Source organism: Hemitrygon akajei, chromosome 18 (assembly GCF_048418815.1).
Source record: "Hemitrygon akajei chromosome 18, sHemAka1.3, whole genome shotgun sequence".
Classification (NCBI taxonomy): Eukaryota; Metazoa; Chordata; class Chondrichthyes; order Myliobatiformes; family Dasyatidae; genus Hemitrygon; species Hemitrygon akajei.
The window spans coordinates 41353514-41373285 of record NC_133141.1 but is presented as its reverse complement, the minus strand read 5'-3'; the positions used below and the strand labels follow the sequence as shown (position 1 = coordinate 41373285).

The 19772-nt window shown below is 41.0% G+C and overlaps 1 protein-coding gene across 4 annotated transcripts in view; it reads left to right on the top strand.

The window, feature by feature from the left end:
- kat2a (K(lysine) acetyltransferase 2A) overlaps positions 1 to 19772 on the top strand; it is a 57806-nt gene that overhangs the window by 13648 nt on the left and 24386 nt on the right. For 3 of the 4 annotated variants that reach the window (XM_073071480.1, XM_073071482.1, XM_073071481.1), the window contains 7 exons: positions 3294 to 3383; positions 4868 to 5049; positions 11375 to 11566; positions 12292 to 12398; positions 13201 to 13311; positions 15065 to 15216; positions 15694 to 15902. In XM_073071480.1, coding sequence (XP_072927581.1) covers positions 3294 to 3383; positions 4868 to 5049; positions 11375 to 11566; positions 12292 to 12398; positions 13201 to 13311; positions 15065 to 15216; positions 15694 to 15902 — 1043 coding nt within the window. The remainder of the gene's footprint in view (positions 1 to 3293; positions 3384 to 4867; positions 5050 to 11374; positions 11567 to 12291; positions 12399 to 13200; positions 13312 to 15064; positions 15217 to 15693; positions 15903 to 19772) is intronic. The other variant, XM_073071479.1, reaches the window with a different exon arrangement.

Sequence of the window (19772 nt, the reverse complement as noted above, 5' to 3'; positions counted from 1 at the left end):
AAATATGTTAGGTACACCTTTTTTCCCAAGAAATTAATAAGCCCCACAGTGATGTCCTGTTATTGATCAAGCAAGAATGTTGGTGAGCATAATGTACTTCTCTTTGAAAAATTGTTCAACAACCCAAAATATTGACTCCCTCTTCTTACCTGTTTCTAGTCCCCTTGCAATTAACAACTCTTGAACCATGCTTTCATCTTTTACGAAGCGAACATAACCAAAAAGCAAAGATTCGTTGCCTGGCAAAGTTGAATCATCCAACTGCAAAGCAAATTCTTTTGTCAAGTATGTGGCACAATGTGCCTTTAACATTCTCAGACATTTTGTCAGTTCACCTTTGAACAGAGTTGTCACTGTGCGGAATTGCTTTAATTACACTGGGCAGCAAATTTTTTTAGAAAGTGTTGCTTCTCAGAATTTTTATTTTGGTTATGATAGACTGCTTGAGGCTGAACACATAACTACATTGTATACATATAATACATAACTTGTATTATGTAGGAATTTGGAGAAACAATAAATTTTTATTGCACTTAATTTCATAATGTTGCTAATACTTTGCAATAATTCAGCTAAACTAAAAATGTTTTGTTGATGATTTTCATTTGTACTCAGATTCTGAGGCTTCTTGTATAAATGTCCAACAATAATCACCCAGCATTAATGGATTCCTGTTCTGATTCCATTTCTCCATGACCACAATTGTCTGGCAAAACCTTTCGCCATGCTCAGCAGTGACAGCGCAAAGATTTGCAGGGAAGTCTCAATGGGAATGCAAAAATGCACTTTGTGGTTTTGTCTGCTGGAAGCATGTTGTCAATCAGCTGCACGTGGTTTGATGCTCTATAGCTGCCAAGAAAAATTTCAACAACATCCTTGAATGCCTTCTATGCGATTACCTGTTATCGATGACCTGTTTGATTTGTAGACCAACAAAACTGCTTTCCTTAATCTTGACATTAGTTATTCTGGAAAACATCTGTCTCAAATATCAAAATCCTTCACAGAAATTTTTGTGCCTGGTGACAGCAGATCCCATCGATGCAGTCTTGAACCCAATAATTCTGCTTTTGCTTTTGACAAACCCAAGTCTCTGACCAGGTCATTTAACTTAGATTGAGTTATCAGATGAGGCTCACTCAACATAGAGGGTTCAAAATCTGTATCAGCATCAGTGTCATTTTCCATTCCTAGCTCATGCATCATGGTATCTTTGGCTGCCAAATCTGGACTCCATGTCTCTAGTGTCTTCGGTACTGGAAGATTATTGTCATGCAGCACAGGTCTCATGGCTGAAGGGAGATTGGGCTATTCAATGGATTTCTTGTTTTTAGCAGAGAAATCAGACACACTAGTCAGATAGAAGTAGCAGTCTGTCACATGATCCTTCTGTTCTCGCCAAATCATCAGGACAGCGAACAGCATTGACTTCAGAGTACCTCTGAGCCAAGCGCTAAAATCAACAGTGCAAGTTGCGCAACAAATGTAAGGAGCCCAGGTTTTGTCTTTGTTGCCAATTTTACACCCAAAGTAGAGCTCATAGGCTTTCTTAACAAGAGGAGTCAGGCTGTCTTTGAAATTTAAGCATGTACTCACCACACACAAATATAACAAAGTATCATGGCTGTTGCAGCATTGGCGAAACATTTTGCTATGACAACTACTCCTGAAAATACAATTATAATGAGTACACACAATATGATATGCGCGTAGAGCATGCACATCAACATGATCGCAAACACAATGCAGAGGATGGTGTGTGTGTGTGTGATGCTTTTTTAGCCTTTACAAACCCTGCCCTCCATGCAGCATCCACTCTGCCTAAATATGCCCAGCCATGCCTGGGCAAGATAGAAAACTTATCAATTTACATTATGGGCAACATTTTTTTTTCAACAGTGTGTGATAGGGAAATTTCATGGCGATTTTCATGATCAGCAGCCCAAAATCCATAAGATACACCCAAAAGTATTCAGGAAGCAGAATTTTCGTTATCCAGTGTTATTTGGTCTGGTGACTTATGCAAAACCATACTCAGATTCTCCCTTACTTCTGGTAGAATCAGTTCTCCAATTATATGGAGCTTCCCAGATTCAGCAATGAGCAATGAAATGTTGTATGAAGCATGCAAACTATCACTGTTTTGTCGTGAAGTGCTGGCAAATGTGTTTTGAAGTGTTTTATGTTTCTGTTAGTTTACATAAAATGACTGAAATAAGTTCTTATTTGCTTTATCAGAGTATATTCTCTTCAAATGTTCAAGGAGCTTGTACGGTTTCATTGCTTCATTTGAAAAAGTCTTTTTACACAACAGACACACTAGTTGCTGTTAGTTGCTTGGTGCTGGTATAAATCCACGCTATACTGACTACACTTATTTATTATTTGGTCTGCTTCTGCAATTTTTATTATGGATTAACGACTATGGTCAATTGCCTATTGTCTCAAGTCCAACCACAAGTGCTGCGATCAATAAAGGTAAAGTTTTGACTCTGCCTGAAGTGGGTCAGTGATTCTTGGTTGGGCTGTGGGCTAGAGAAATATGGTCAAGACCATTTGAAAGAGCAGATTCTGAACTTTACCTCATTGAACGCCATATCCTAATTCATAAGAATTGCATCACTGCCTGATTAGACTATGGGAATCATACTAGATTACACTGTATTACAGTAGTGAATGGCAATAATGTAGACTGGGCTTGGAAATAATGTGATTTCTTTAGTCCATATTTATCATGATATGCCAAATACAGATATGTCATATTGCTTTTCAACAACTATTAATGTACTTTGAGCAAAGTCTAAGACAACGGTGGGTTAGCAAGAGATGAGGTGATTACAGGATCATTATAATCAATTGTGAGGCTCTGAGGAACAAATGCTTATGATAAGCAATTAATTTCTTAAATTAAGCCTGTAGTACCTCAGCTCCTCCCCTTGCTACTGAGCACCCTCCCACCACCCCCTTTATCTTTATTGCCCCTTAGAAACTCTCACCACCCACAGGGGGTTATCATTGTCCACTTTGGGAACCACTGGTCTCTAATCAAACCCAATGAGTTTGTTTTTCCTCTGTTACTATACGTTGAGAAATGCACAATTTGTGTCTTGACAATCAATTGGAACACTTTATACCAATAATAGTGTTGAGAGCTTGAAAGTCATGCAACATTTATAGCTACTGAAAAATGTCAACACAATGTGTTTTGCAAGCTAAAAATGTGCCCCATTTTAATCATTCTTCTACATGTTGAAAAAGATGTTAAGTAGATGACACTTTTTCTTTCTTGTTAGCTTGTACGGAAATGTATCTTGCAAATGGTACGTCCTGTTGTGGAAGAAAAGTTGGGAAGCCCTCCATTTGATAAGCCAAGTATAGAGCAGGTGAGGTTTTAATATTAGAAACTTAAGTTAAATTGTAGATTATAAGTGAAGAAAGAAATAATTACAAAATTTGTGTGTTGTTCTTTGGTTGTCTTTTAGACCAGATCATCAAATTCTGATCTGGTCATCATTACTTGGGCATCTTCAATCTAACTATGAATTTCTCCCTTTTTGACTAATCTGTGTTGGTCTCCACATTGTGGTGGTGGTGGTGGTGGGGGGGGGGTGGGGGAGGTGTGTTAATGAGCGAAGTAATACTTGGATAATTCAGGGCTTGAGTTTTAAAAGTCAGGACTTTACAGACAGGAGTTGAGTAGGGGATGTAGAAAGTACCAAAGTTGGAACATCTGAATTGGATATGCTGGAGATCTGAGTGGCATACTTTGTACAGAAAATGAATTTGTATATTGATTATCATATACCTCTGACATAGCAAAGATTTTCAGAACTGTGTAAGCATGAAGTGCAGTAACAGGGATGGGAAGGGATTCGGTAAAAGCCCAAGCTGTTGAAAGCCCATGCATTGTTGGCACCATCTGCACTGCCACACATTTTGTGGCTGTGAGTCTCCTGAGGCCAGATGCTATTCTGGATCTTCTGCCCATTGCAACGAGCCATGAGCAACAGGGCTGCAGTGTGGGCCCCAAAGCTCAGTCCACAGACTGCCCAGACAAATTGTACTATCAGAGGCAGTTTAGCTGTTTACAAATTTCTCTGTTCATCAGGGACATGTGAAAATAACTAGAAAGTAAAAACAGAAATTTATAGCATAGACAACTAACATTAATTGAAAACAATTCTATGAAGTTTTGTACATCAAGCTGTCAGTGTATTCTGGCTGTTTCTTTGCTAATCCAGTGAAGATGGTAGCCTTTGTAGTTTTCAACAGCCTCTGGATTTGATGACCTTGAATGAAGACACCATATTGGATTATACGTTGGAGCACACCAGCAATCTGAATTATTTGGTAACTTTATCTCAGCCTGGGTTTAGTATCTCATCAAAAACCAACAGATCTGAACGTGCTCCACTCCTTCAGTTTGGCACCAAACATTTGGTCTTGGTTACGTACTTTAGTTTCAGTTTGTATTCATAATAGTCTGTTATTTTTAATTATTACTCAGATATTTATGTTGTCACAGTAGAAGCAGATGTTGGGCAAGCTAAAGCAGCCTGAATTGGTGGGGGGAGAGGGTGGAGTATCCACTGAGTCTGTCAGATATATTGTTCTTTATAAATGAGCTCTAGGCTACAAAATAGCTTAATTTATTGTATTTTTGCTGGCAGTTAAATTATTCATTCTGGACTCTCAGAAGTTAAAATTGGTCCCAAAGAGTCTTACCAATTCCACAAGATGATGTTCTCTGGGCGATATTACAGGAAACAAAAGGGAAGTTTTGCTTTAGGGGGAAGGCATGAGAATAAATGAATATAAATGTATCATAATTATTGTATTCAAATCTTTAATATTCTGTTTCTACCAGGGAATTCTAAATTTTGTTCAGTACAAATTCAGCCACATTCCTGCCAAAGAAAAGCAGATTATGTATGAACTTTCCAAAATGTTTCTGCTTTGTTTGAACTACTGGAAACTGGAAACTCCTTCTCAATTCCGGCAGAGGTCCCAGAATGAAGATTTTGATGCGTACAAAGTTAATTATACCAGGTATTGGAGTATCACAAATTGGTTTATGAGGAGGTTCTCTCACTTTTTTTTTGTTCTACTATAGAATAAAAAAACTGTTAATATAAGGGAAAGAAGCTTTTTAAAAGGATTAAATTGACTGTGAACTGTGAAGTTTTTATTAAATCATGGTAAGAATGGTTTCAGCAGAATTTTTTTCTATAACCTTTTGATTTTGGTTTTGCCCTGATTGATGTCAGAAATGGAACTGCTACGGTTAACATTTATTTAACATGGGTACATTCGAGAAGGATTATCTAAGTCCTAATGGGGTATGGTCATTTTTGCAAAATTAGTACAAGATTTTGTCATCTGAGGCATGGCATTTTAGTATAATTGGTGTCCTTAGATGTGTAAGTAGGTTCAGCATGATCTCCTGTTGTTGTCTGACAGAGAGTGAGTTAGGAAACCATTATATCTTTTGACATGGTGCAAAGTCTGGTATCTATGTTTCGAAGTGCTCACTGGGAACTGTTGCTTTGCTTCTAATTCATCCTTCTGAATTTTTAAAAATTATTTTTAAATGGTATGATTTAAAAGGCTTGATGTGAATAGCTTTGGTTTTTGTAGATAAACATAGTATTTCTCAGCTGCCAATTTTGCAGAAGTATGGCTTTAAATTTTAATATTTTTTCTTTAAGTTGATTATGATAAGGTGTATTAATTGACATAACTGTATCATAATTCAATGTAAGTAAACAATTATAGCAGAAAACTTGTCCCTCAAACCTTTTACATTATTCAGCAAGTTTGTGGTTGATTTAGCTCTTTTTTTCTATCTGATGCCCCACAATCATTGATTCCCTATAATCCAGAAATTGTCTACTTTGGCCTTTTATACATTAATCACAGACAATGATTAATGTATAATGGAGGCCATTCAGCCCACTGTTTGTGCTTTTCAGAAAGGAGCCTTCTAGTACTTGATAGGTACCTATCCATTTAGTGGCCACTTTATTAGGTAAACATGTACACCTTGTTAATGCAACTATCTAGTCAGTCAATCACGTAGCACCAACTCATTGCATAGATGTATGCAGAAATGGTCAAGAGGTTCAATTGTTGTTCAGATCAAACTTCAGAATGGAGAAGAAGTGCCATCTAAGTGACTTTGAATGATTGTTGGCGCCAGACCGGGTGATTTGAGAATCTCAGAAACTGCTAATCTCCTGGGATTTTCATGCACAGCGGTCCCTAGAGTTTATAGAAAGTGGTGCCCAGAAACAGAAAAAAAACATCTAGTGAGCAGCAGTTCTGTGGGTGTGAAAACGTCTTGTTAATGAGAGAGGTCAGAGGAGAATGGCCAGACAGCAGTGGTGTGCAGAAGAGCATCTTTGAATGCACAACACATTAAACCTTGAAGTGGATGGTTTAGAGCCGCAGAAGACCACAAACATACACTTAGTGGCTACTCTATTAAGTACAGGAGATACCTAATAAAGTGGCCACTGAATTTTTTTAGACCTATTTAGCAGACTTCCACAGCTACCTAGACTATTCCTCCTCCCACCCTGTCTCCTGCAAAAATGCTATCCCTTTCTCTCAATTCCTCCGCCTCCGCCGCAACTGCTCTCAGGATGAGAGCCCTCCATCGCGTCTCCCGTATTTCACACACCTCTGCCCTCACCCCATCCCCCTGCCAGCCCACCAGGGATAGAGTCCCCCTGGTCCTCACCTATCACCCTACCAGCCTACAGATCCAACGTATAATCCTCCGCAACTTCCGCCACCTCCTACGGGATCCCACCACCAGTCACATCTTCCCCTCCCACCCCACTCTCAGCTTTCTGCAGGGATCGCTCCCTACGCGACTCCCTTGTCCATTCATCCCCCCCATCCCTCCCCACCGACCTCCCTCCAGGCACTTATCCCTGCAAACGGAAGAAGTGCTAAACCTGCCCCCACACGTCTTCCCTCACCACCATCCTAGGCCCCAGACAGTCCTTTCAGGTGAGGCACCACTTCACCTGCGAGTCAACTGGGGTGATATACTGTATCCGGTGCTCCCGATGTGGCCATTTATACATTGGGGAGACCTGCCGCAGACTGGGAGACCGTTTCGCCGAACACCGACGCTCAGTCCTCCAGCAGTGGCGGGATCTCCCTGTGGCCACACACTTCAATTCCACAGACCACTCCCACTCCGATATGTCTGTCCATGGCCTCCTCTACCATCAAGATGAGGCCACATGCAGGTCGATGTATTGCCTAGGTAGCCTCCTACCTGCCGGCATGAACATTCAACTCACACACCTTTGTTGATACCCCTGCCCCCCCTTATCCCATCTCTATCTATAATTTTAGTCTGGTTCTCTTTCTCTTTTCCCCCCTCACTACAATTTCCCCCCAGCCCTACCTTTCTTTCTCTTTTATTTCCCATAATTCTCCACCTTCCCCCTAGCCTATTTCCCTCCAGCCTATCACTTCCCAGCTCTCTACTTCATCCCTCCCCCCACTTCTCATCACCCCTCGACCATCCCATGTTACTTCACTCCTGATGAAGGGTTTCGGCCTGAAACGTCATCACTACCTCCTCCCATAGATGCTGTCTGGCCTGCTGAGTTCTGCCAGCATTTTGTGTTTTTTATTTCAGCTTGTACCACTCTTAAAGGCAATGCATTCCAATTGCAACTTGTACCATTAAAGGCATTGCATTCCATACCTTTTCCAGCATCGGTGAGGAAAAATTCCCCATCCTGGCTCCAATCCCCCTATCAGTTATTTAAATCAATATTGCTTGGTTTTTAAATCAACTGCTAAAGGAAATTGGTCCTTCTTTTCTACTTGCAGCTTTCACAATTTTTACACCTCCGCACGAGGCTTTCCATAACCTCTATTCCAAAGGCTTATGTAGTTTTCCTAGTGGCTACAGTTTTCTAGTCTTTGCTGCATACCTTTAAATCTTCTTTGTAAACTCACTAGTGCAATGCATTTTTATTAGTTTTTGGAGATTCAGTGTTTACAGTGCTCCTTCAGTAAACATTTCCAAAAATTCATAACCCTCAGAAAAGAAATTCTTCCTTGTCTCTCTTCATTAGGTAATCCTTGTTCAGTAACATTCTCCCAAAAGGGGAAACATTTCCCAGAATGCACCACATCCTGCATCCCCGCCCCTCACGTCCTCCTGAAATTCCTGATTTACTTTATCATGTCCTCTCAGAATACTGTATCTTTCAGTAAGATAATGCAAGATTACTGTCAATGGGTGGTTCCTGGTTAACTGGATGGACAAAGGCTTGATTCCATTTTATTTCTCAATGATTCTATTTGACTCCAAGATCATCTTCCATTCTGCTAAACTCAATGAGTATAGGTTCAGTCTGCTCAACCATTCATCAGAAGACAACCCCAGTGTTAGGAAACTAACCTAGTGAACACTTTTTGAGCTTTTTCCAATGTAGATATCACCCTCCTTAAATCATGAGACCAAAGCAGTACACAGAATTCCATGTGTGATCTCACCAGAACCTTGAGCAATTGTGATATGGTAAAATTGGAGTTGTCATATAGTGAAAATCATGTCAATTGTGCCTCCAGCTGGATGGAATCAACAGTGCAATTCAGGAAATGACTCTTCAGCTTTAGAAGCTGTTTGAGGAGGAGTTTGCTATTACTTTCTCTGTGGCTGACATCACCAAGACCTCTTTGTAATTTGCACAACTGGATTTGTTTTCTTTCTTGGAGATGGTCAAAACTGTAACGTCACTGTGGTGGTTTGGCACATCTTCCTCTTCCAAATGTTGACAAATTTGACAGCCTCGTCTACAAGTCCAATCATCTAGTTATTGCCCCAATAGTAGTTTCAATCTTCCTTGTCATAATACTGCATGAAGCTGCAACTGTCTCTCCATTGGAGGAGAGCTATGCTACAAGGCAAATGAGAAACTGTTCAACCTATATTGCTTCCACTGAGGAGGCAAAGTCACTCCGACCTTTACCATTGACCTGTAGTACCCAGGTGGTTTTTGTGTGTATGTTTATTGTAGGGTGACTTCCAAGTTATTGCCGAGACACAAGGGACTGCAGATGCTGGAATTTAGACCTACAAATAGTTTGCTGGAAGAACTCAGTGGGTTGAGCAGCATTTAAGGAAAGAAATTGAAAGAAGTTGCTGACACTTTGCGCCAAAAGCCTGCATCAGAACTCAAGTCATTGTCATTTTCTTCATTGAAAGAATGAGAGACTGGGCGTTGTGCGTAACATACCCCAAAACATCCTATGTAAAACAGGCCCCCCAATAATAAAGAACCATGACAAGACTCTGGAAAATATCGACCACTTTCATCATCTTAGTAACCTTCTCTCAGCAAAGGCAACATTTTAAGTGCACCAGTTCAGCTTTTGGCGAATAAGAGAAAGAGTTTGAAGATCAAGACTTCAAAACTGGAACATAAACTACTGAGCCCCAGTGATTCTTGACCACTGGAGACAAGAACTACCGTACTTGCACCAGACATCTTAAAGGATTGGAGAAATCCTATCAATTCTGTTCCTGGAAAATTCTCTTAACTCTACTGGCAGGATAATTGAACCCATGTCACTTTTCACTTCCAGAATAACACCCCAAGTAATTGTATTCTAATTATGCTCAGCTAATTCCAGTGGGCAGGCCACATCATTCCAATGCCAGACTGAGATTCATCACAGTAAGAGATTCCCAGGTACACACAGGAAAGGACTGAATAATTTTCTCAGTGTCCTTGAAATAGTGTAACTTTGATGTCAAGTCATTGGAATCCCTGGTGCCTGACTGTTTCAAATGGGAAACGAATATTCAGGTGGTACCTGTTGTGTCTGTGCACAACTACATATCAATTAAATAAAAACACATGTGGGAGATGGCTTTAACTGGTGTATTCACAATTCAACAAGAGAGTGAGAGAACAGTGCGCATGCATAGACAACAGCACATGCACAGACAACAGAACTTTAGGACGTAGAGCTAAGGAGAGGGGTCATTGCTTTAAAAGAAATAAATCCATACATTACACTTCCTCCCGCTTTAGATTTATGCAACGTTAAACAGTATATGTACAAAACATTCAATCTCCCTTTCATAAACTCATATTCCAAATAAACATGCTTTTACAATAACAGTCCATAACTGACTTCACAGTTCTAAAGATTCAGTCTTTTGAGTGGCACTGTGTTACTTTCAGGTTAGTGCCTCTGGACTTGTGGAATGGCATCAAGTTTGACAGGTGTCTTGTTAATGATAGCGTTTTCGTCGCATCTCTGGTCCTGTGGAGTGGCATCAGGTTTGGTAGGTGTCTTGTCTAAGACAACGTTCTCTGTTTCCAGTGTCAACGTTGCTGTCAGTGACATCATCATTGAGAGGCAAGTCTGGTGACTGTAATGTGTCTGTCTTTTTGGATGCATTCAACTCTGGTGTGTTCTTTGGTTGAGCATCCAGTATCTGGTCCACATGACATTTGCATGTCTGATTTCCAGCATCCACTGTATACATCAGTGGTCCAGTTCTTGTAGCTATCCCACTGGGAGTCCACTTGTCTTCTTGGTAATCACGCGCTAGGACTTCCTGTCCAATCTCAAAGCTCCTGGCTGCTTCACTTGACAACTGGCTGAACTGTTTATTCTACAGATCTGGTTTCAGGAGGTCTGTGTGAGATCTCGGATTCCTGTTCATGAACAGCATTGCAGGTCGTCACATGAACAGAGTTCAAATACACAAAAAGGAAGTTGTCCACCTTGTGCTGTAGAGAAATGTCCTCCTTGTCCATTACTTTAATGTTTGGATAAACCTTTCAGCTAACCCATTCATTGCTGGGTGGTGAGGAGCTGTCTTGAAGTGTCTGATGCCAATTTCCTTCATGAACAATTGAAACTCTTCTGACGTGTATTGTGGTCCGTTGTCACTCACAATTTGTTCTGGTACGCCGTTTCTGGTGAAGGTAGTCCTCAGAGCAAAGACAGTCTTTGCTGAGGTGGTTGACTTCATTCGTATAACCTCCAGCCACTTTGAAAGAGCATCCACAGAAATCAGAAGCATGAAGCCCATGAAGGTTCCAGCAAAGTCACAAATCACAACTGTACTTATAACATTTCTTAGTCAGATCCAATGCCATCTCTGCATCATTCATAGAAAAGCACCCTCTGCTACACATTGAAGTCTTTTTCACTTTCCACTGCACTAATTTGTATTTGTACCTAGCTGATGATCATGGGGTAGTTTGTCTAAGTTATCCTGTTTGTCACAGGTGAAGTTAAGTGTTTATTTATGAAAGTAAATAGGGTAACATACTTCATGTTTGCTTTCACCTTTTTTTCTGTTTTTCTTGTATTCAAGGTGGCTCTGCTACTGTCACGTCCCTCAAAGCTGTGACAGCCTTCCTCGGTATGAAACCACACAAGTCTTTGGGCGGACGCTGCTTCGTTCTATTTTCACAGTAACTCGCCGACAGCTACTCGAGAAGTTCAGAGTTGAGAAGGACAAGCTGATGCCTGAGAAGCGGACACTTATTCTCACCCACTTTCCAAAGTAAGAATTTAGTGCCTCAAGACTGGTGTAGCGTTTGCTTGTAAAAGAAGTGATAATCTGGCACTAATATCAAGGCAGCTGCAATGGAACAGTTTCTCTTTGAAACAGCCTCAGAAACATTTCCCACCCTTCTCTATTCCCCACCCCCACATAATCTCTCAAAGTTCAAGATGCTTGGGGAGGGGGGATATTTGGAAATAACTGGCATATAAAGCCATATTTTGGAAAATAATTAGATGCTGACTCCCAGTTCGTTGTGTAGGCATTTCTTGGTAGAAATAGCTATGGCAGGACTTGGGATATTTATGTGGCTCACTGAATGCACGTCAGCTCCAGCAGGAAGCCATTTAGTGGAGAATCTCTACAACTTGACACTCTGCTTGGCTGAGTTTAGTTCATAATAATATTTTTGGAAAACTGAACAATTCTTCACTCCTGGCCATAAAACATATGTCAATGAGTTGATTATTTGTTAATCTACTCTGAAACATATTTATTCCAAGCAAACTGGTTTCTGTATGAACTTGATTGTGTGACGGTTGTAAATTTCCTCTAACATAACTTGCTTTCTTAACTTTAGCTGAAGTTTTTATATTGACCTGTACTATAAAGCATTTTAGCTTGTAAAGTATAATTTTTAAAATGAGTAATTGTCTCCCAGTGTTGCAGCTCTACTACCTCTGTTGTTGGCTCGATTTCATCTACAATTTCAATTCATTATGTAGGTTCCTGTCAATGCTAGAGGAGGAGATTTATGGGCTGAATTCTCCAATCTGGGAGTCTGATTTCACTTTATCTGCTTCAGAGGGAGTGCAACTGGGACAACAGCCAGGTAACTGTCTCTTGTATCAATAGTCATTGCAGGCTTTCTTAAGATCCTGAGGATCCTGACAATGAATATCCCGAGCATTTCAGTTTATGGGTTGGAGCATGAAATTGTCCCTAATTTAGCATTAGCTGGTAATCTCATTCAGCGATGTCAGGAGATAACTGGTGTGTGAAATTGAAAATGTCTCACTGTAAAAAGAGTGTGCTTCCAATGGAGGTAATGAAACATCTAGAATCAGATTAAAGAGAATTTCAACAGTGAATTGATTTGCATGCTTGATATGAAAATTTGTATTCCTTAGTATTAACATTCATTAATGTATTCTTCAATTGCCTGTGCTTTTGTAAATTTGTTGTTGTCCTGACTTGTTTCCATTTCTCGCCCCCAACCTCCCCAATCTCTCCCTCCTCTTTAGTTTCCTGATTATACTGACAATTTCTTTGATCTGAAGTGTGAACTCTATCTCTTCCACAGATGTGCTTTGACCTGAGTATTTCTAGTATTTTCTCTTTTTAATTTCCATTATTTGCATTTTTTTTCAAATACATGCTAATGGCTGATATAAATTTGTGTTTTAATGCTGCTTCAGTCCTCAAAGGATTAATGCACTTTGTCCATACTAATTTGAAGCTAGAACTGCACTGCAGATATACAAAAGTGCTCACAGGCTGTCTTCTTTTGTATGTTGAGTGTGCGTCTCTTGATGTAGGTTGGACTTCAGGTCATGTTGCATTTTTGTTTGTGTTAATACAGGATGTATAAAACTTTGTATTTAGAAAAAAAGTTGCCGATATTTTGTTTTCAGCTGTTACTCCATCTCCAGTGCCTAGTCATCCTCCGTCAAGTAGAAACATCAAATGTACCCTAAGTCCAGCATCCATCAGTGTTGACATGGGGGTTTCCGAACCAGCACCAGGTAATTGCTGCATGCTGTTGTCTGTCTTTTCAAATCTCACATTAGGCCAGGAAAATTTAGTAGCATTGTAATGTGGTTGCATTATTAACACTTTTCATGTAAAGTGATGCTAGAATCCTTGCAGTAGAGTAGTGTCTATTTTGGGTGTTTTTTTAAGTTCTATTTTAGTTGGAGAATACCCACTTAAATCAGACTGATACAAAAGGCAATTTAAATTAATGAGAATATGAGCCACTTTGAAACTTGTTGAATAAGCATCTGCTGTTTAATTTAACAAATGGACAGGAACAAACATGAAATGCTATCTAACAATTGATGTGATAAAGAATTAGGTCTGCAAAATTTAACTAAGCTGTCCATAACATTTGGTGTTTTTTTTCCAAAAAATGTAGTAATGCATCCTTGACACATGATGGCATCAGCCCTCTATTCATTCTGTATTCCCTATTGTAATTCAGCATTCTATTTCATAGAAGTATTTATAACTGCTGGAAAGTATATCATGGTTCAGAAATTTATTTTTCAATGTAGTGACTTGAGGGCAGAATTTTGAATGTTAATGGTAGAGGAAGTGCAAATCCTCAGTAAATGATCTTTTGGGGTCTTCTAATTGGTTACATTTAAGTTGCTGTGATTAACATCCAGGGAAGCAACAACTTGTTCTAATGTGCAGAGTAAAATCAGCGTGTGCGTGCGCGCAGCGCGCGCTCTCTCTCTCTCTCTCTCTCTCTCTCTCTCTCTCTCTCTCTCTCTCTCTCTCTCTCTCTCTCTCTCTCTCACTCACACTCACACTCACACTCACACTCACACTCACTCTTCCTGTATGGTTATTAGTTCAGCAAGTCTGAGGTTTCTTACCATTCCTTCTTTTTACTACTTATATCTTTATATCATTCCCCCCCTCCTTAAACAAATATTGAATGCACTTATTCTATAGTCTCTGCAAGTATAATTCAATAATATGACCTTAAACCAGGATCACTCAGTTCTGATGGAAATGAATAAACAGTTGATGTTTTGGGCCAAGACCCTGATAAAGTGTCTCGGCCTGAAATGCCAACTGCTTATTAATTTCCATAGATGCTGCTTGACTTACTGAGTTCGTCCAGCATTTTGTATGTGTTACTCTGGATTTGCAGCATCTGCAGAATATCTTTTGTTTATCACTCAATTCCTTATCCTATCTTAGACCTTTGTTCTGTTTCATTTTCTTGAACAACTTAACATAGATTTGGAGTTCACCACATGGACTGATTTATAAAACAAAAAATTCAAATGTCCTTTCAAAAGATTTTTGTTTTAAATGTTTTGTCCATTACCTATTTTGCTATGGGCAGGATGACTTATTGAGATTGGTTTTGAATGGTGTCAATGGCTTTTCCACCTCAGTCTTTGCAGCAGTAGGCTTCTTGTAAACAGCCTATTGCAGCCACTGGAGCGTTTTAATTCTGGATTCAGGAAGAGCCATTGTCGATTCAAGACAAGGTCTTGCATCAGCATAAACCCAAGTTATGACAATTGGAAGACATTTCATAAGAAGCATTTTAATTGATCCCAGTCGGTCTTTGCACATTATCCTTCCAGGACTAGAAATCTCGACTGATACGCCATATCTTGTGTGGAAGTAACAATGATGGTAGTAAAGTCATTGTGAATTTAGGCTAGGCAGAGTTAACCCAAGCAAGACAAGACTGAATGTGGGAATAACTGTGACCTCATCTTGAGTAATTCAGTTGGTTTACTGTACTTTAAGGTAACTGTATTATAGGAGAGAAAAGGAAGCTGCCTGACACCATGACCCTAGAAGATGCAAAGAGAATACGAGTGATGGGTGACATTCCTATGGAGCTGGTTAATGAAGTAATGCTGACAATCACAGATCCAGCTGCTATGCTAGGTCCAGAGGTGGGTTAATTTTTCAGTTAAAAATTAAAATACATGCTGAAGATTATTTTATACATAGACTGATATTGCAGTGTGGTAATTTTAATTAATCTTAGCAAAATTTTGTTCCTTGCCATCAAATCCTTTGTGATTACAGAGGTTCAAGGTACTTGATCCTTTTAATCACTTCTGTATGTTTCACTTCTAGGGGAAAAGACTTCACATGTAGGAAATTATAATTTAGAATTATGATCTTTGGTTTACAAACTTCGCAAAAGATAAATTGAAGCTGCCATAACTTGTTTCATAAATATTTATTTAAGTGCTTATGTAATGCTAAATTAGGACAGCAGTTTTTTTGTTTACATTCTACATGGGAACTCTTACAGACTGCTTTGGCATGCAATATGGTGAGCTCATTCAGTCTACAGGAAGAATTGAAACCATTTAAGCTTAACATTGATAATTCCACTGCAACTTTTTTTGGGTCTCTTTCAGACAAATCTGTTGTCAGCAAATGCAGCTCGTGATGAAGCAGCACGTCTTGAGGAACGGAGAGGTGTCATTGAATTTCATGTCATAGGAAACTCACTGTCTCAGCGATCAAACAAGAAAATAATGATGTGGCTGGTTGGCTTGCAAAACGTTTTCTCTCATCAGTTACCACGAATGCCAAAAGAATATATCACACGCCTTGTCTTTGATCCGTAAGTACATTTAGAACAATTCATTATACAGCTCTATTTGAAGGGACATATAGGAGTAAACTTTTATTATGTGTGCTTTAATAAGAGTAAAACAATGTATGGCACTGAACTTAATAGTTACTGTGAAGTCAGAGAATGTTTATCACTAATTTTTGGCCATAGTATTATATCATTCAGCCAACTAGCTTGAGGAGCTTGAATTTTGTCTGCAGCTGGAAGCCGGAAAATAAATGAGTGTTCTCAAATGCAGACATAAATTTATCCAGTGCCTTGGGTTTCAATGGCAATAGCCTGCCTTCCACAATTGCAACTGAAACCTCCCTGGTTCCCTTGGCTGTGTAAATCTAGGGAATACAGAGTCTGGTCTCGCTAAACCTGTGAGATTGAGACGGCTCTCTCACCCCAAACCCCGGTTTGTGTGGATGCTGTGTTATTTGCTACCCTGTTACAACTCAGTGCCAAGAAACAACGAACAGTACACCACATATGATTAAAGGAATTATATTTATAAATCTAGGGTTAGTAAAGAAAGAAAAAAAACCAAAAGGGCCCATTATAATTAAACAGTTAAACGTGCACAAGTTGGAGCTCAGTTCCTTCTAAAATTCATATTCATGAATCCTCAGTCGACCTCGGCACCTTGCTCCATCGAATCACGGTCCCCCACCGGGTCAAATCCTACGACCAGTTCTCTCCAGCGTCTTCTCTCTTCATCTCCCGCTGAACTAAGGACTCCAGCTTACACCGGTGTCAGGCACACAACACAAAAACCCACTCCCTTGATTGGATGGCTCACATTCCAAAGCACCCATTATCTCTAGCCACAACCCAAACACTGCTTCTTCAGAAGGACCATTACGTTAGCAATGAAACCTTTCCCAGGCTATTACATTCTACCCCCACCAAAATTAGTCATGGCCTCGTGATGTTGAGATAATTTGTCACCCTTTCATACAAAGCACAAGGTCTAATCCAGGTATGCACGGCAGTGATGTATCTCACCAAGGGGATAGGTGCCACATTCTCTTCCCCCACTGCGACATAGGCCAGCCTGTCTGGGGCTTTCCTGACTCCTTGTGATCTCCTAACCCCGTCATGTGCTTCTTTAGCTTCAGACTCCCTGTGCTCTTTCCTGTCTACCTGGGGAGGCCCCTCCCTGTCTATTACTCATTCTGATAGGCTGCCTCACTGTCTGGTATGGGGCGGGGGGGGCTACTGCACAGGACTGAAAGAAGCTGCAGAGGGTTGCAAATCTTGGGTACTAGCGCTGTCTCAGAAAGGCAGTGTCCATTATTAAGGACCTCCAGCACCCAGGACATGCCCTTTTCTCACTGTTACCATCAGGTAGGAGGTACAGAAGCCTGAAGGCACACACTCAGCGAATCAGGGACAACTTCTTCCGATTCCTAAATGGATATTGAACCCTTGGACACTACCTCACTTTTTTAATGTACAGTATTTCTGATTTTGCATGTTTTTTTAAATCTATTCAATATACGTTAACTTATTTATTTATTATTATCTTTTTTTTTCTCTTCTATATTATGTATTGCATTGAACTGCTGCTGCTACGTTAACAAATTTCATGTCACACGCTAGTGATTCTGATTCCTCCCGACAACTCGGGTCCCCTCATCACTTGGCTGAGCTCGTCATCACATCCAGATACTTCAGAGTCCAGCCTCCTGTCATTTTCTAATCACAAACCAGCCTGTCCACTGCTAGTTTCTCCCATTTCACCTGCCTCAGCGTGAGAAGGGTTGGGAATCTCTTCATCAATTATTGGAGAGTTTGTAAAGAGCAGCATATACAACATCCCCATTTCCTCATCCTCCAAGTCCGTATCACATTCAGGAGAGAGGTCCTGTGTAGTCCTTTCAGCTGTTGGTCCTTCAGTTCCCCCACGTGGCCACAAAGTACTCTTACTAGGGGTAGGGTCAAGGTCGGGCTCTAGGTCAACACGTCCCTCTTGCCCCAGAGATGGAAGGTGGTTCCGATGGAGAATCTTGACAGGCCTATTCCCATCCTTTGGTTTCACCCAGGAAACTGGTTCATTTGGCATTTGACTCTCCACTACATAGGGCGTAGCCGCCCAGCGGTCAGAAACTTTTGCTTCCCAGGTAGCTCCAAATTCTTTGAGGTCTCCAGGCATTAGTTGGGAGAACATAACCTTTTGATTATACCTCCTCTTATTTCCTCGATTCTGCTTGGTAGCATAAGCCTTTTTCAGCTCCCTTCTCATCATACACATACTTCAGTTAAGTCTTCTGTTGTAGATCTTCACCGCTAGTCCCCAAAACAGAGGTCAATGAGCAACCTCGCTTCATGCCCAAACATCAGGTAATACAGTGAGTACCCAGTAGTTTTATTCTGCGTACAATTGTAGCGGTGGATCAGATGTCAAATATGTCGACTCCACTTGTTCTTTTTACTGATCTTCAAGGTTCTGAGCATGTCTAGCAAGGTCTGATTAAACCTCTCAGGCTAGGGATCACCCTGTGAGTGATAAGGCGTAGTCTTTGACTTCTCGACTCCAAGCATGCTCAGTAACTCATGTATGAGCCTACTCCCAAAATCCTGTCACTGTTGCTACGTATCCACTTGGGGAGGCCATAAGTGAAATACTTCTGCCATAACACTTTGGCCACCGTGGATGCCCTCTGATCCTTATTAGGGAAAGATTGTGTATATCTGTTGTGGTGATCCATAATGACCAAGATATTCGCCACGTTGCTGGCATCTGGCTCTATTGACAGGAAATCCATACACACCAGGTCCAGTGGCCCTGCATTTTACAAGTGGGACTACGGAGCAGCTTTCATAGGTAGCATCTTCCACTGTATACATCGACTGCACGACTTGCAGCACTCTTCGACCTCCAGCTTCATTCGGGGCAAGTAGAACCGATCTCTGAGCAATCCATAGGTCTTGTTAACCCCCAAATGATCAGAATCATCACACAGTGACTTCAATACAATCCTCCGATACTTCTCAGGCAGAACCAGCTGGGAACACCGAGGCTTGTTCGGAGGCGACTTGAGCCTGTATAGGACCTGGTTCCTCAACTCCAATCTGGGTCATTCTCTCAGTAGTAGAGACACTGCAGAGTGTTTCATCTTGTCCGTTTGGGCCATGTCCCATTCCGCAACCACTGACCAAATGGTACCTATGCACAGGTCATCTCGCTGAGCGGTTGCCACTTCCCCAGGACTCAATTCTGGCAACTGCTTTGTCTTCAGAGCTTGTGGAATGGCACCATCAGAAGCTCCCAAATCTACTGCTCGATTTTTGCCCTCGTCTTTCCTCTGCCTTCCCTGTGATGGAAAACTGGTACATGGCTTTGACTCCAGGGGCAGGAACACGCTCCCACTCTTCGCCCCTGTCCAGCCCTTCATGCGCACATTGGGACAAAGCATCGGCATCAATGTTCTGACTTCTTGGCCAGTACTTCAGGCTGAAATCATAGGAAGACAAAGTCGCCAACCACCAATGGTCTGTGGCATCCAATTTCGCCGAGGTCAGGATATAAGTTAATGGGTTGTTGTCTGTCCCCACCTCAAACTTGGCATCATATCGATAGTCACTTAGTTTATTCACCACAGTCCCTTCAATGCCAGGAACTCCGATTTAAGTGTGGGGTAGTTTCACTGAGAGGGTGACAGACTCCAGCTGACAAATGCTACAGAGCTCAACCCTGTGCCCTGATCTGGATACAGAACACCCCCTCAGTTCTCTCTGCAAGCATTTGTACGCAGAACATATGGCAACCGGGGGTCTGCAAAAGTTAGCACAGGCGCTTTCGTCAGCAGCTCCTTCAGCAACTGAAAGGCCTCTTCACTTCTCACATCCCATCTCGCTCCAAAAGGCTCC